This window comes from Schistocerca gregaria, chromosome 3, assembly GCF_023897955.1.
Source record: "Schistocerca gregaria isolate iqSchGreg1 chromosome 3, iqSchGreg1.2, whole genome shotgun sequence".
In the NCBI taxonomy this organism is placed as follows: Eukaryota; Metazoa; Arthropoda; class Insecta; order Orthoptera; family Acrididae; genus Schistocerca; species Schistocerca gregaria.
In genome coordinates this window covers 169,754,415-169,771,478 of record NC_064922.1, presented here as the reverse complement: position 1 = coordinate 169,771,478, position 17,064 = coordinate 169,754,415, and the positions used below count along the sequence as shown (strand labels likewise).

At 43.3% G+C, this 17,064-nt stretch overlaps 1 protein-coding gene across 1 annotated transcript in view; it reads left to right on the top strand.

Annotated features, from left to right (window-relative positions):
* Nucleotides 1-338: 338 nt before the first annotated feature.
* LOC126355750 (odorant receptor 43a-like) overlaps nt 339-17,064 on the top strand; it is a 54,020-nt gene continuing 37,294 nt past the window's right edge. The window contains exons 1-2 of the mRNA XM_050006140.1: nt 339-648; nt 13,521-13,620. Of these exons, the coding sequence (XP_049862097.1) occupies nt 359-648; nt 13,521-13,620 (390 nt within the window). The 5' untranslated portion in view covers nt 339-358. The remainder of the gene's footprint in view (nt 649-13,520; nt 13,621-17,064) is intronic.

Below are 17,064 nucleotides of genomic sequence, written 5' to 3'. Positions count from 1 at the left end.
TCACATGTCAGTTCTAGTATAATATATTTGTCCAATGACTACCCGTTTATTATCTGCATTTCTTCTTGATGTAGCAATTTTTTGTCATGTAATTCATGACAACAGAAAGAGAACCAGACTTCCTGGTGGCGCAGCAGGCGTGCGTCCATCGCTGTGTTGTCCTCAGGCGATACTGAGCGTGCCGACACTCTTGTGGTCGCTGCAGCCGCTGCTGGTGCCACCTGGTGGCAGCGCCGCGACCCTCTCCAACGTGACGGAGCCTGCGCTCAAGCGCAGTACGCCGCTGCCCATGTGGCTGCCGCCGGCGCTGCAGAGTTCACCTGCCTACGAGATGGTGTACGGCCTGCAGGTATTCTCCATGCTGGTGGTCCTACAGACCTCCGTCTTCACTGGCATCTTCTTCCTCGTCCTCATGCTCAGCATCGCTGCCGAGCTGCACGTGCTCAACGACAGCATTGCCGGGAACAGCGGGCAGGAGTCGAGCTCTCCCAGGGGACAATGCAGTTTGCCCGCGATGGAAAGCCACCGTGCTCCTGAAGTAGATGCTGCAAACGATGGCACAGTCACCAGTTTTGAGAGAAGCTACTTGCAGAGACAGATGTATTGCGGCTTGGCGAACAACATTCGGCATCATCAGTTGATTATAAGGTGAGTATCACATTTGACCCAACCCAACTCTCATTTCGATAATTAACTTTTTGTTACATATAATATATTTCACAATTATACCAATTCGGCGGTACTGATATACGTACATACACTATCTGATCTAAAGCATCCTAACACGGAACTGGCCACTAGATGTGGTGGGAGGGAAACTGCCAGTATAAAAGAAGGTGGGAGTATTTAGTTATCACTAAAGAATCAGTAATAGCAGACTGGGCCTATCAGATCAACTCAGTCATAGAATTTCACTTGAGCACACAACCTACTAGGGGCACTTCAACCATTCTAATGCTGACGAAATAAATCTCGGATGAACAGCCTGGTATGAGTGTGCATAGGACACAATATTTCGGCAATTGACCACATTGCCATCATCAGGTGCGCTAATGTATTGGCCGGCGATGGGCTGGCGCCATGTGTATATAGGACAATCCCCCTCCCGCTCATCCCTCAGGTGCTTTCTATGAGTCAGTGCAGTCCCCGCCCCGTGCACGGTCCTGGTACAGCGTCTGTTCTCCTGCCATCTGGGTGCTGCATCCTAGGTCTTGTCGTTGAGCATGGTCTGCCAGCACTGCTCTCGTTATCCTTCCCTCCTCCCCCGAAGTCGGCATACTGGAAAATACCCTTTTTCTTCTGAATCCAAGTGGTCGAGGGTTCCCACACCTTGCAAAGGATGTAAGCGCTGTCACGATTTAGTTGTGGCTCCCTTACTCTGAACGAAACGGATGGGATGCTCCCTTTCCTAGAAGTTTTGATTAGAAGACGAGATGGCAGCACTTTGGGCCACAACGTGTATAGGAAGAAGACGCACATCGATTTGTACCTACATGTGAACAGCTGCCACCACCCAGCACAAAAGAATGGCGTGCTCAAAACTCTTGTACACAGAGCTCACACCATCTCTGACAGGGACAGTCTCCAACAAGAATTGGACCACCTGAAGACTGTGTTTCGGAGGAACAGTTACAAGGAGGGGCAAATTTGGAAGGATCTACATCCCACACCTGCAGCACTGCGGAAACTGAAGATGAATCTCAGGAGGAGACGGCCTTGGGTATTACTCCGTTTTTTGGACGCATTTTATGTAAACAGCAAGTGAAAACCATCTTCCGTCCTCCAAGCAAAACCAAGAACCTCCTTGGTAGTGTCAAGGACAACCTTGGTCTAAGTAAATCAGTGGTTTATCAGATACCTTGCCAATGCGGTAGTGTATACATAGTGCAGACCATTCGTACCATTGAGGACTGATGCTGAGAACATCAACAGCACACTAGACTGGAACAGCCCAGTAAGTCGGCAATCGCTGAGCACTGACTGTGGGAACTCCACAGCATGGATTATGACCAAACCAAAGTCCTGACACAGACTTCCAAATACTGTGACTGTGTCATCAAAGAAGCCATAGAGATCAAAGTAAGGGAGCCACAACTAAATAGTGACAGCGGTTACATCCTTAGCAAGGTGTGGAAACCCCCAATCACCTGGATTAAGAAAAAAAAGGATATTTCCCAGAGTGTACCGACTTCGGGGGAGGATGGAAGAAAAACGAGAGCGGTGGCGGCAGACCCTCCTGAACGAGAAGACCTAGGACGGAGCGCCCAGACGGCGGGAGAATGGATGCTGTACCTGGACCATGCGCGGGGCCCGGACCATACCGACTCATAGGAAGCACCTGAGGGAGGAGCGGGAGGGGGATTGTCCTATATATACATGGCGCCGGCCCACCGCCTGTCAGTACATCAGCGCGTCTGATGATGGCAACGTGGTCGATTGCCGAAATATTGTGTCCTATGCGCGCTCGTACCAGGCTGTTCACCTGAGATTTATTTCGTCATAAAATACGCCTGGAGACATTGAAGAATCACATTCTAATGATACCTAAGACTGCTGCTCATAATGAGACTGTCAAGTGGAAATGTGAAGGTGCAGCCACAGCTAAACCAAGACCAAGCAGAATTCAGGTACTGACAGGCAGGGATGTTGAGAGTCATGGAGAGTGACTGTGAAGGATCGCATAACATCAGTGGAGGGAATACTCGTGAGTTTTCCAGATTTATCAGAATGGGGTACAATGCGCAAGCAACTCCTCATAAGCCAAAAATTGCAGTAGTCAATGCTAAGTGAGGCTTGATGTGGTGGAAATACCAAAAAGCACTACTCGAAAAAACTTTGGATAAACTTAAACACGAAAATAACCTTACAGTGGCGATGATGAAACCAGTATTTCATGACATTTGTGGTCCAAAATAGCTAAAAAGGTGTGTGGATGGATCCAATTGAAATGCTAATGACTCATTCCAAAATTTGGGAGGTATGTCCAGAGACTGGCTTTTTTCGAAGAAGTTAAGAGCAATTGGAGACCTGAGATACTGTGATTAGTTTTAATGATTGGATGGATGGCAGATCAAAAGTTATTGAGAGACTAAAAATACCAGTGGGGCTAAGTAGAATAAAATCTGTGAATTGACCTGACAAGGGCTCATTAAGCAAGAACAAAGTCAGAGGTAGACATATAACAAGAAGTACTTTATTTGGTATAACATGAAAGACACACATCATATAAAACCACAAGGGTTGCAGTCATGGAGTCACAGAAACACAACAAGACCTCTTGGTTCAATCAGAACTGGCATACTGTTTTATATGCTGATAATCAATGGCAAGCCAGACTAGTGATAGTAGACTAGAAATGGTAGATTCATAGTGTAACACTATCACTGTGAGTCTAATCGTACAAAATGTGCATCTGGATGAAGCACAGTTTGAATGGCTGTACGAAAATCACAATCACAGAAAGTCTAAGACATGTGGATAATAAAGTCAGGTACCTTGGTCCTGAGAAGTCTGGTCAACGACATGGCTCATTGTAGATGTCTGGTGGTTCATAGAACGCTTCCAAAGCAATAATATCCAAGATGGTGTGCCAGCTTCAACTGTCTGGTTGTGGACATGTGGCAGCCTAAATACAGCACAACCTAGTTGCAGGTACGTGACACCACAGAGGCAATTAGTGCCGTAATTGCCATACTTCCTGTTGGCAGTGTGGTCACCAACTATTGGTGAAGAGGAAGCCTCTGGCTCCAGCAGCGGCTCCAACAGTCACCTCTAATAATGAGCCATTGTTTCTGCTGTCCTCCAGAACTCTTTTTGCTTGATTCATAATGACAAGCACACTTTGGCCACCTGTTGCACAGGCCTATTATGTAAGCAGAATATGTGGACCAACACCACACCTCTCCCTCCCTCCATATCTGTAGGAGAGATGGATGACTGCCTAGATGTCACAGAGTCTGAAAGCATTGACGTCAGTGACCATTAGAAGTAAACGCTTTGAGCCCTTGCAATCAACATCTATAGGAATGGACGCATCAGCAGCAGTTCACACCATCAAGGATGACGGCATATTGCTGACTGGTGGCCTCCCATTCGATAGGGCACTGATGCTGCAACTATGGTTGATCTAGCTCAAACATCAGATTTGGGAGACCCTGAACAGTGATAGAGGTGGAGCCACAGGTTGAAATGCTGGTGGCCAGTGGGGGCACAGTTGATTGATATGCTTGCATGATGGGGACTCATCCTGCAGCTGGATCTCCACCAAAGTTCTGCTGATGTGGCAGTTGATGCATGTTGGAACCCATTGACACCCACCCCATGAAAAGACCATTCAGCACATGTCAATGTGGATCCAATAGCGATGCTAATGCAGCCCAAAGGAAGGGTGGTCAGAGGCTAAACGGTTCACAGTGAAGAGCTGGGAGCACTGAGGGTGGCCATGTACCCTTCCCACTAGGTTCCCCCATCTTGTCGAGTTGCTGCAGCATAGAATGAACCCATCAGGAACTGCAATAGGGAAAATCTGAAAAGAACTGGAGGGGTGATTGGAAAACTTGGTCATTGATCTGACATTGAGCTGAAAGTAAGGAACCAAAGGCGCCAACTAAATGTGCATGCAGGAGCACATGTCCCATTGTCAGATCTGGTGTCCTGTCCAATGTTGTCCTGCCCTGTCCTGTCCTGCAGTGTGCCGCAATGAGGAGCAATACCTAGTGCCACCAGGAAAAAAAAATCATGTATTTCCAAAGTCAGGTCGTGGTAAGATTCAAATGCAGAATGTTTCTACCACCCTTGGTGTCGACGAACAAAATGTCTGTCCCAACAGAAGATTTGTGGTATTTGGTGGTAGAGCAAAATTACCCTATTACCTAAATAGTATTTTTACTGTAACTCTTTGGCTCATCAGTAAATGATTGAAGTGATAATGATCCAAGCTGCCTGTAAGTTGGCAAATTAATGATGGATGTGGATGACGCTGTGTTGATGTGGAATGTGACTGGAATGTTATTGAGGGATACTTCCAATATCAATAACCGATTCCAAATAGGAAACACAGCTTCTTCATATAAAATACCCAGACTTAAGTGCAGTTAACCAGCTGGTGAAACCATCTTCCGAAGACATTCATCTTGTGCGTGGAGCTACATACTTCCACCTCGTAACCTAATTTTCCCCAAAATGAACGTTTCACCTTTCGAAAATAGTACTGCAACTATTTATGAGCAATAATAGAATCACTGCAAAACTACAAATTCAGGGAAGCACAGTTGGTCGAAATCTCAGAAGAAAGGGGTGCCACATTCGGTAGGGACGTGATTTTTGATCAGTGATGTTGGGCTTGGGTCCTGTGTGCATGAGTGGTGTAAGCAGTTGCATGAAGTCTTGTAAGTTCACAGAAGAACTCGGTGTTCGTTCAAATGCCTGAATGAGTGGGAAGCACGCTAAGAAAGAGGAACTGTTGATTTTCAGCAGACTGTTACTGAGGCCCTTGTTTGGTGCTTGGACCAGTATCATATCTCTCACCAAAGAATTAGCATACCATTGTTTATACTTAGAATTACTGCTCTTGCAACGATAGTCCGAAGAAAGTCGCTATACCTGCAAGATCCATTCCCGATTTGTTGGACCATTTCTTTTACGACTCCTTAAGAATTTGTGGTGGACAGCTGCCACATGGATGTGGCAATCAAAATATTTCATTAATTTAGTTCTGTACTGTAAAACAAGTCACAAGGTTCGACATCAGGATTCAACTGTGATAAATGTCAGCATCTAAGTACGCTTATCAGAGAGACCTCATTGATGGGTATCCCCTGATGCTGATCTAAGTGTGTGATATACTTAGCCCGTAGTTCTGCTTTCCCGTCAAAAGTAGGAAATGGTAGCAGTGACGGCCGGAATCGTTTTACCATGGAGTCGGTTCATGAAAGTTGGTTGCAAACTTCTGGTGACGCAGTGATAGTGGTATCTTTTCCAATATGGCGCTTGCTACCTGTTTTCCAATAGTGAGAACGCTTTGGTAGTCACATCTGCCTTGACACCAGACATTCTACAACGAGAACTGAATGTTAGCACATCACATATGCTAAATACTGTCTTAAAAGCACCGTCTAGTTAGAAGTTATGGAAAACTTACAAAGTGAAAATCATATAAGTCTAGTCGTCATTCACCGAAGTCACGGGACAGTGGCTCACTAAGTAAGAGCAGGCTCTAAAGTCGATGTATAAGAACACACACTTTGTTTGGTGTAACATGAAAGAGACACATCTCACAAAACCAGAAGGGTTGCAGTCACATAAACACAACAAGACTTCTTACTTAAGTCGGACATGGCAAACTGTCTTATAGCTTGATAGTCAACATCAAATCCAAAATAGATGTTCGTAGCGGAACTGTATCACTGTGAGTCCAAGGCCGCGTCCTGCATGAGCGACTCAAGCAACTGACAGTGCGCAACTGCTTCAGCCAACAAAACATGACCGCAGGTAAAGCTAAGGAAGTGTCCTAGGTTGGCGATATTCGTGCCGCTGTTTGTCGCTTGCTATAATTGGCAATTCTGAAATTAAACACATTTGAATGTTGTCGCTGCAGCACGTGCAACAGTGCTAGCACCAGCTATGAGTCTTCTCGGGGAAACCCTGGTGTGAAGCCACCTTTTCCTACGAAATCTTATCACCCGGTTTTTAAGAAAACTATTTGGTGAAAAAATTTGATTCTTTCCATCTCACAGCCTGGTATCTTACCCGATAAAGGAGTGGATTCCTTTTCGTTATTTATGTTAGTTGCGGTGCTGCAGATCCGACCCAGTTATCCGAGTGGTCAGCGCGGCGGAATGCCACGCCAAGGGGTCCGGGTTCGATTCCCGGCTGGGGCATGAGTTTTTCTCCGCTGAGGGACTGGGTGTTGTGTTGTCCTCATCATCATTTCATCCCCATCTCCGACGAGCAAGTCGCCCAAGGTGACGTAGAATGCAATAAGTACTTATCCTCGTCGGCCGACTTCCCCGAATGGGGGACTGCCGGCCCACAATACCATACGCTCATTTCCGTTTTTACCGTGCTGCACGAAACTAAGTAAACGAGTGAACGAAATTTTTAAGAGTTTCCACAAGTAAAACGCACTGTGTATAATCAGGGTGTAGTTGGATTTAGGTTACCCAGATCTGCAAATGAAATGTAATCAACAAATCGAATTTGTAATTAAAGCTGAGAGCAGAACAATATCTCTCTTAGTTCTCGTGACTTTTTATTGTATACGTGATGGAAAATCGTGTAATGTAATTATGGTACAAAAGGTTGTTAGGTGACTCAATTTATTATAAAACTATTTCCATAAGGAATGACTGTAAGATTCCAGAAAATGTTCAACCTATGTATTGTAACTATAAAACCAAAGTAGAATAAATGCAAAATCTTTGTTACATATCAATTTATCAAGGAATCTATGAAAATCACCAGCGTTGCAAGGTAAAATTTTATTTGTTACTTAAAATATCTACAAACTAGTTAGTTATCCAGTCATCGGTTTTTATGTTTGCCTGTATACGTATTTCTTAACACAATAAACTGCGTGAAATTATCTTTCATATTGTTTGAGGAATAAACTAAAATGTATATTAACTTTATTCTGCGATAACTCTCCTGAACCTTTAAGCAAAATAAGGGTTCAGTTGGTAGGGCATATCCTGAAGTGTCATTAATTCTGTAATCGAGGGAAGAGAGGAGCGTAAAAAGCTGTATAAGCTGTATAGAAAGACAAAGGCTCAGCTTCAGTAAACAGGCTGAAATGTGTGTAGCTTGGAGTAGTTACAGAGGAGTGAAGAGACTTAAACAGAACAGAGCTGTAACAATCAAGTGTAGTCTGAAGACCACACAAGAACATTTTTTGTGTCGTTCATTTTGTTCATTACAAAAGAAATTAATTTGAGGTTGTTTTTTTTTAAAAGCCGACATTGCGAATGACATTATTTGGGAAAAACAATAGCTAGGTGTGTGTCAAAATTACTTGAAATAGTGTTCATATTCACTTCCATTAATTTTTATTTAAAATATATCCCAATCAACTAGCTTTTGAAGTCTGAAAAAATTGTCTACATTCAAGTAGAACACTGATGTTGTTAATTGTCTTTTGCTAAATCTGGAATAATTTTATCCTCTTTTCAGTTGTGTCACTAAAAATCCCTTAATCTTTCACAGTTTTCTTAACTTTTAAATGACATTGATTTTTACATCACACATTGGGGTCAATTCTTAAAAATCTGTATCGACTTCAAGTCGCTTAAAAAACTTCGAGAATAAAGCAGAAACAAAAAGATAACTCCTGTGTTCATTAAATTTTCAGTTTTTTATAGATTATGTGTAGCTCTTGCATACATGTCGTCACAATCATCTAAAACATTTTCTGATCCTATATTGCGGTCTGGACGTTGAGCGTCAGTAATCTCCTTCTTTCCTGTTCTGATCCGCAGCCTGAAGATTTGTGTTATGCAGTTCTCTATGCTATTGTGTTTTGTGCAAGCCTCTTCATCTTCGAATAATTACCGTAGCCTACAAGCTTTTGAACGTGCTTACTGTATCCATGTCACGGATTCCCTTTACGATTCATCACCCACCCCCTCCCCCTCAGACTTCCCTCCAACGCTGAAGTGGTGATCCCTTGATGTCTCAGAATGTTTCGTATTAACCGATCCCCTCTTTTTGCCAAGTTGTGTCACAAACTTCTCTTCTCCCCAATCCTATTCAGTTCTTCCTCATTAGTTACGCGAGCTCCCCACTTAATCTTTACCATACTTTTGTAGCACCGCATTTCAAAAGCTTCCTTTCTCATCCAGTCTAAAATGTTTACCGTTTCACTTCCATACATAGTTATACTCCGACGAATCCCTCCAGAGAAGACTCTCTAACATTTAAAACTATATTCGATGTTAATAAATTCCGTTTCTTAAGAAATGGTTCTTGTAATTTCCAGCCTACATTTTATTTCCTCTATACTTCGGCTATTCTCGTTTATTTTGCAGCTCAAATAGCAAAATAGCTGCTCAAATAGCAAAAATGATCTACTGTTTTAAGTGTCTCGTTTCATAATCTAATTCTCTCGACATCATGTAGTTTAATTTGACTATATTCCATTAATCCTGTTTTGCATTTGCTGATGTTAATCTCATAACCTTCTTTCAAGACACTTGTGAGTAGGATGTTAAGGTTTTTATGTTGGTAACGCCAGGTAGCGCTCTGTATTAAAATCGCTGAAAGCGCTGTGTGCAGTCTGTGGCTGGTTAGACTCATTGTTGGAAGTTTTTCGCCTGTGTAGTATTGGGCAGTTGGATGTGAACAGCCCGTAGTGTTGGGCAGTTGGAGGTGAGCCGCCAGCAGTGGTAAATGTGTGGAGAGAGATGCCAGAGTTCTGATATGTTAATGTGGGCAGACGATCTGGGTGTGTGTCCGTCAGGAAATGATATTTGTTCAACTGGAAGTCACGAATATATATATTCATGAAGGGTGAGCCGCCAGCAGTGGTAAATGTGTGGAGAGAGATGCCAGAGTTCTGATATGTTAATATGGGCAGACGATCTGGGTGTGTGTCCGTCAGAAAATGATATTTGTTCAACTGGAAGTCACGAATATATATATTCATGAAGGGTATAGGTTATTGTTACTCAGGGCTATTCTTTTGTAGGGATTGTTAAAAGTCAGATTGAGTTGCTCTAAAATATTGCGTGTCAGTTTAGTAATGATCAGAATAAGCAAAGAGCAAACTGTCTCAGTTTCACTCTGGAGCTTAAAAATCAAGTAATGTAGAAGTTTTTCCAACACAGCCGTTCTTTACATTCAAAGGGGAAGTTTCATACACTGTCAATTCTATTCAGCTGCTCTTGAACTCCTTTTCTGTCTCTGACAGAATTACAGTTTCATCAGCAAAACTTAAAGGTTATATTTCTTCTCCGTGAACTTTAATTCCTACTCCAAATTTTTCTTTGGTTTCCTGTACCGCTTGCTCAATGTACACATTGAATAACATCAGGCTACAAAAAACTGGTTCAAATGGCTCTGAGCACTATGGGACTTAATATCTGTGGTCATCAGTCCCCTAGAACTTAGAACTACTTAAACCAAACTAACCTAAGGACATCACACAACACCCAGTCATCACGAGGCAGAAAAAATCCCTGACCCCGCCGGGAATCGAACCCGGGCGCGGGAAGCGAGAACGCTACCGCACGACCACGAGCTGCGGACTATTAAACTTGTAGTTCGGTTATATTCACACCTGTCAGCAGATTATTTCTTTGGAACTGAATTTATTACATTATTCTTGAAGTCTAGGCTATCAGTATTTCTGACGGTGCCTTGTTTCGACTTAAGTCTTTAAGTGCTCTGTTAAATTCTTCTCCCGGTATCATACCTGCTACCTCATCTTCGTCTACGTCCTCCTTCCTTTCTGTGTTATTACGCTCAAGTTCATCTCCCTTTTATAGACCCTCTACATCAGGCTCATCCAAGAATTGCGCCAGCGCCCCGCGGTCGCAAGGCAGTGTTACAAGGTACTCCTCCACGATGGCAGCTCGGTGGGGCCGTGCATTGTCACCCATCAGGAGGAAGGTGTGACCCACTGCACCCCTGCAAAGGCGGACATACTGGTGCAAAATAACATCCCGATATACCTGACCTGTTACAGTTCCTCTGCCAAAGACATTCAGGGGTGTACGTGCACCAATCATAATCCCACCCCACAACAGCAAACCACGACCTCCATACAGGACACTTTCAAGGACATTGAGTGGTTGGTATCTGGTTCCTGGTTCACGCCAGATGAAAACCCAGTGACAATCACTCTTCAGACTATGCCTGGACTCGTCCGTGAACATAACCTGGGACCAATGTTCCAATTGCCCTGTACTGTGTTCTTGACACCAGGCTTTACGGGCTCTCCTGTGACCAGGTGTTAGTGAAAGGCACCTTGCAGGTCTCCAGGCGAATAAACCATGTCTGTTCAGTCGTCTGTGGACTGTGTGTCTGGAGACAACTGTTCCGGTGGCTGCAGTAAGGTCCCGAGCAAGGCTACCTGCAGTACTCCGTGGCCGTCTGCGGGCACTGATAGTGATACATCGGTCTTCTTGTGGTGTTGTACACTGTGAACCACTGTGAACGTCCATTACTGTAGCGCCTGGACACGTTTCCTGTCTGCTGGGGTCATTGCCATAATTTTGAGGTCTCACTTTGTGGCACATGGAGGGCCCATGCTAAGACCTACTGTGTTTGACCAGCCTCCAGTCGACCTAGTATTCAGTCCCTCATAACATCAATGAGCCATTGTCAACACACAGTCACCATTTGCACATCTGAAAACGTCTGCACACTTACTCGCTGCACCGTACTCTGACATGCAACAACATACTTCTACGTATGTGGACTGCTGCCAGCGCTACCGTGCGACGACCGCAGGTCAAATGCACCGCATGTTCATACCCTGATGTGATTTAAACCCGCAAACCGCCCACCAGAGCGTTTTTTCACCATCTATTAGCATTATCCTTAAGTTATGAGGATGAGTGTAGGTGTTTCGTTGCATTTCTACGGACCAAGTACATAGTCTGATGAAATGTATAAGCATCGATGGTAACCATGTGCCAAACTAACTGATAATATGCTCCAGACGTCAGACAAGTTGATAATAAAGTAGCCGCATGATCATTGCATAATGTGCATGAAGCACGATACAGATACCTCTGTTGTCGCTCATTATACAGGGTGTTACAAAAAGGTACGGCCAAACTTTCAGGAAACATTCCTCACACACAAAGCAAGAAAATATGTTATGTGGAAAGCGAAAACGCTTACTTTCCATGTTAGACCTCATTTTATTACTTCTCTTCAAATCACATTAATCATGGAATTGAAACACACAGCAACAGAACGTACCAGCGTGACTTCAAACACTTTGTTACAGAAAAGGTTCAAAATGTCCTCCGTTAGCGAGGATACATGCATCCACCCTCCGTCCCATGGAATCCTGTTGCGCTGATGCAGCCCTGGAGAATGGCGTATTGTATCACAGCCGTCCACAGTACGAGCACGAAGAGTCTCTACCTTTGGTAACGGGGTTGCGTAGACAAGAGCTTTCAAATGCCTCCATAAATGAAAGTCAAGAGGGTTGAGGTCAGGAGAGCGTGGAGGCTATGGAATTGGTCCGCCTCCACCAATCCATCGCTCACCGAATCTGTTGTAGAGAAGCGTACGAACACTTCGACTGAATGTGCAGGAGCTCCATCGTGCATGAACCACATGTTGTGTCGTACTTGTAAAGGCACATGTTTTAGCAGCACAGGTAGAGTATCCCGTATGAAATCATGACAACGTGCTCCATTGAGCGTAGGTGGAAGAACATGGGGCCCAATCAAGACATAACCAACAATGCATGTCCAAACGTTCATAGAAAATCTGTGTTGATGACGTGATTGCACAATTGCGCGCGCATTCTTGTCAGCCCACACATGTTGATAGTGAAAATTTACAATTTGATCACGTTGGAATGAAGCCTCATCCGCAAAGAGAACGTTTGCACTGAAATGAGGATTGACACATTGTTGGATGAACCATTCGCAGAAGTGTACCCGTGGAGGCCAATCAGCTGCTGACAGTGCCTGCAAAATCTGTACATGGTACGGAAACAACTGGTTCTCCCGTAGCACTCTCCATACAGTGACGTGGTCAACGTTACCTTGTACAGCAGCAACTTCTCTGACGCTGACATTAGGGTTATCGTCAACTGCACGAAGAATTGCCTCGTCCATTGCAGGTGTCCTCGTCGTTGTAGGTCTTCCCCAGTCGCGAGACATAGACTCGAATGTTCCGTGCTTCGAACGTCTTCCTGTCGGGACACCTTCGTTCTGGAAATCTGTCTCGATACAAACGTACCGCGCCACGGCTGTTGCCCCGTGCTAATCCATACATCAAATGGGCATCTGCCAACTCCGCATTTGTAAACATTGCGCTGACTGCAAAACCACGTTCTTGATGAACACTAACCTGTTGATATGCTTGATGCTAGTACTGTAGAGCAATGCGTCGCATGTCAACACAAGCACCGAAGTCAACATTACCTTCCTTCAATTGGGCCACTTGGCGGTGAATCGAGTAAGTACAGTACATACTGACGAAAGTAAAATGAGCTCTAACATGGAAATTAAGCGTTTCCGGACAGATGTCCACATAACATCTTTTCTTTATTTGTGTGTGAGGAATGTTTCCTGAAAGTATGGCCCTACCTTTTTGTAACACCCTGTGTATATCGAGTGTAGCCATGTGGTGAATGAGCCGCCCTGCAATACAGCTCTGGTAGTGAACTCACCTGTACTCAGTTAATGGGGCATCTGATCTTATTCTGCTTCCCAGGCGATAGCTTGATATAATCGTTGAGCATAAAGAGTTTTCATTTGTTGTCTCGGATACTTCTGTATACTTAGCAACTGCTTTAATAAGTTACGCCTAAAAGCGCTGCTTATGATTATCTTTTGCAGATGTGTCAAGGAACTGGAGGCTATAATGAACCTGCCCATCTTCGTTCTTTTGTTTCTACACATGGTGAACATCTGCGCACAGATCTTCGTCACCTCTCTCGTAAGTAAGCATGATTAAAAGAGAAAATTGTTCTTCTTGTCCTTTAAACGTGCTCAAGGACAGGGCGCCAGATCCACGCCTCCCGAGCTCAGAGATATGACCCGGTCTCCCGTTCAAAGCAGGTGTCTGTATACTTCTAGCACAAGCCGTAAAACAGTCTTCTCGTCTGTCGTTGGTAACAAGGAGAATGGCTCTGTTTATCCTACATGTCGCGATCAAAAGAAAATGAGCCTCTAATGCTTAACTGTAAATTAGTAGTTTTTCTGCCACCTAGTCTAGCGTTACCCAGAGTGCAGCACGAGGAAGCATATCTGCACAGTCCAACACCCAAAAATATTTACAAATTCACATTTTTTTGTTTTGAAATAGATTAACAATTTTTTGTCTTTTTAGCGTACTGTTGTTGCGGTCTTCAGTCCAGAGACTGGCTTGATGCAGCTCTCCATGCTACTCTATCCTGTGCAAGCTTCTTCATCTCCCAGTGCCTACTGCGACCTACATCCTCCTGAATCTGTTTAGTATATTCATCTCTTGGTCTCCCTCTACTCTTTTTACCATCCGCGCTGCCCTCCAATACTAAATTTGTGATCCCTTGATGCCTCAGAACATGTCCTACCAACCGATCCCTTCTTCTAGTCAAGTTGTGCCACACACTTCTCTTCTCCCCAATTCTATTCAATACCTCCTCATCAGTTATATGATCTACCCATCTAATCTTCAGCATTCTTCTACAGCACAAAGCTTCTATTCTCTTTTTGTCTCAACTATTTATCGTCCACGTTTCACTTCCACACATGGCTACACTCCATACAATACGTTCAGAAAATACTTCCTGACACTTAAATCAATACTCGACGTTAACAGATTTCTCTTCTTCATAAACGCTTTCCTTACCATTGCCAGTCCTCTCTACTTCGACCATCATCATTTATTTTGCTCCCCAAATAACAAAACTCATTTTCTACTTGAAACGTCTCATTTCCTATTCGAATACTATCAGCATTCATATGTTACACTCCTGTAATTTTCCAGCTTTGAAGTTCGCCACTTGCTGCTTCATGAAGTCTAAACTCAGACAGAACCTACCCTTTTTCTTGATTTTTGAGGAATGGTAGCAATTTTGGTGTCGAGTTGAATCCGCTTTAGTACCTCAAGAGACCTGCATAGATTTGGGCTGAGTACAACAACATTGTACTTGCTGTGGAAACTTTCGTAAGCACTGATGATTCTCTGTCTACTGCAACTTACTTCTGCCCACGTGGTTGGAGGAGAGAGTGCGTTTTCGTCTATTAAGTATCCTCTAAGTAGTCACAAAACATTTGAAGTTTTTCAGACACAGGCACCGCCTACATTAAGTATCCAACAGAATAAACAACAAACAATCAGGCAAAAAAAAAAACTTTCCGATTTCATTTCTTGAATAGCGCAAGCCTCTGTGTTTCTCTCTTTCGACACCAGCTCTGCGTTAGATCAAATTTACATCTTTGGATTCTTACATCACTCCACACTTTCATAAAGCTTTCTTCAAAGTTTGAAAACATTGTTGATGGAGATAATTTCAAACTTAAGATTATCACATTTATCTGAAACTGTTGACAAGACTTATTGATAACATGAAGTTTTCTTATCGTTCAGCAAATGTCCATTGATATGCCCATATACCGTCAATAGCTGACGGAAAAAACTTCGTGCAATACTTAAAAGTTCCATCAAAGTATATTGTGTGTCATGCTAAGAATTTTGAGGTTTTCAACTACGCTGAATATTACAGTGGTTTTGTCAGCATCATTATGTAAGAAAGAACGCAACCCGTATGTAGTTTTCACGTTTAATGTGTTCACAACAATATAACCCTCCTGAATACTAGTAGGTAATTTAGGCAGAATTTGCTGTCTATCTTTGTAAATGGATTTATGTAAGCAGTCGACATGGTTATTTCTTTCGTGTGGCCTCGTGCCAGTGCATTATACCACCACGGAAAAAAAGTATGTAAAAAAGTGAATGAATATCACTCAAGCCCAGGGACTGAGTGAAAACATTCATATAACTGACCTAACCGACAATATTTGTGTCAGTTGACTCACATTAACTGAAATCACTGAAACCTGGAGTGATTGATGGCCAAACAGTTTCATTCGATTGTTACATTAGACTAAAAAAAATCGACTGAATGAGAAAATAAACGACTAGCCTATCCGCTGTTGAAAACAGTCGGTTGTCCCAACACTAACGTTAGGAAGGGTAGGGTTGAACTTGTACACTGAAAAAGCGGTGGAAGAAGCGAAAGAAGTTTCAGACGAGCAACAAAATTGCAAAGGACAGACGATGTGCCTCTTCTGCACAAAACTTGCCGATTGTAATAAGAATAAACAGCTTACAAAAAAAAAAAAAAAGAATATGGCATCTGGATAAACAGAGCGAAGACAAATGTCATGTACAATTACAAACACGAGTGACGATATGCTTAACATGGGAACTGAAGACTATAGAGCAGTGAAAGAAATTGAAGAATTCTCTTGCAAGCAAGACAATACTGGGTCGCCGAAACAAGGAAGATAACAGCAGTGGACTGGTATATGTGGACAAAACTTTCTGTATTAAAAGAGCTCTACTTCTACCAGGGATATGGGGATGAGGAAGAAGTTTCTGAAACAGCACATTTAGAGCAAAACATTGAGTGGGACCATCGAAAAGCCAGAGAAGAAGCTGAAAACTTTTGAACTGTGATGCTGTCGAAGAATGTTGAATGTGATGTAGGCAGATAAAGTAGGAAATAAAAAAGTACTGAAAAGAATAAATGAGGAAAGAGGTCTATGGAAAATCCTTTACCTGAAGGGGGGTAGGATATGTAATACAGACTAACACTCGGAGTAGATATTTTGGCGCTGCAAGAAGCAGTTGTGAGAAGACTAGAATGTACATAGCAGATTATAGAAGGTGTTAGAGCGTAACGGTTACGTTAAGATGGAACCGTTAGTAACGTTGGGAAAAGATGTAGGACAGCAACAAATGTCGAAATATTGATGGCTTGAAAAAATGAAGGTGACAGTACCGGAATCGCGTCGGCTTCTAATGTTGTCATATGGCCTCCGCCTCCGCTTCCGGGTTTTGTAGAGAAATACTCTTAGATTTGCCGAGCTGGAGAGAGAAATTCTTTGAATTGGTTTGCCGAGGATGGGGAAATGTCGATACTAATAGACTTAGTAACAAATGTTGTAAACAACAAACATGTTGTAACCGAAATGTAGGGGGCGCATTTACGGCAATGTTACCGTCTCTGCTTTATGAATTTGCAATAATATGACAAAGATCATAGGACTCCTGCCACCCTCCGGGTAGAAGCTGCATTAACCCATCGAAGTGCACTGTATTTGACCATATTTGTTGGGTTAATGCAGAGCTTCTATTACAGTCATTTCTCGAACATCTAATAAACTCGGGAAT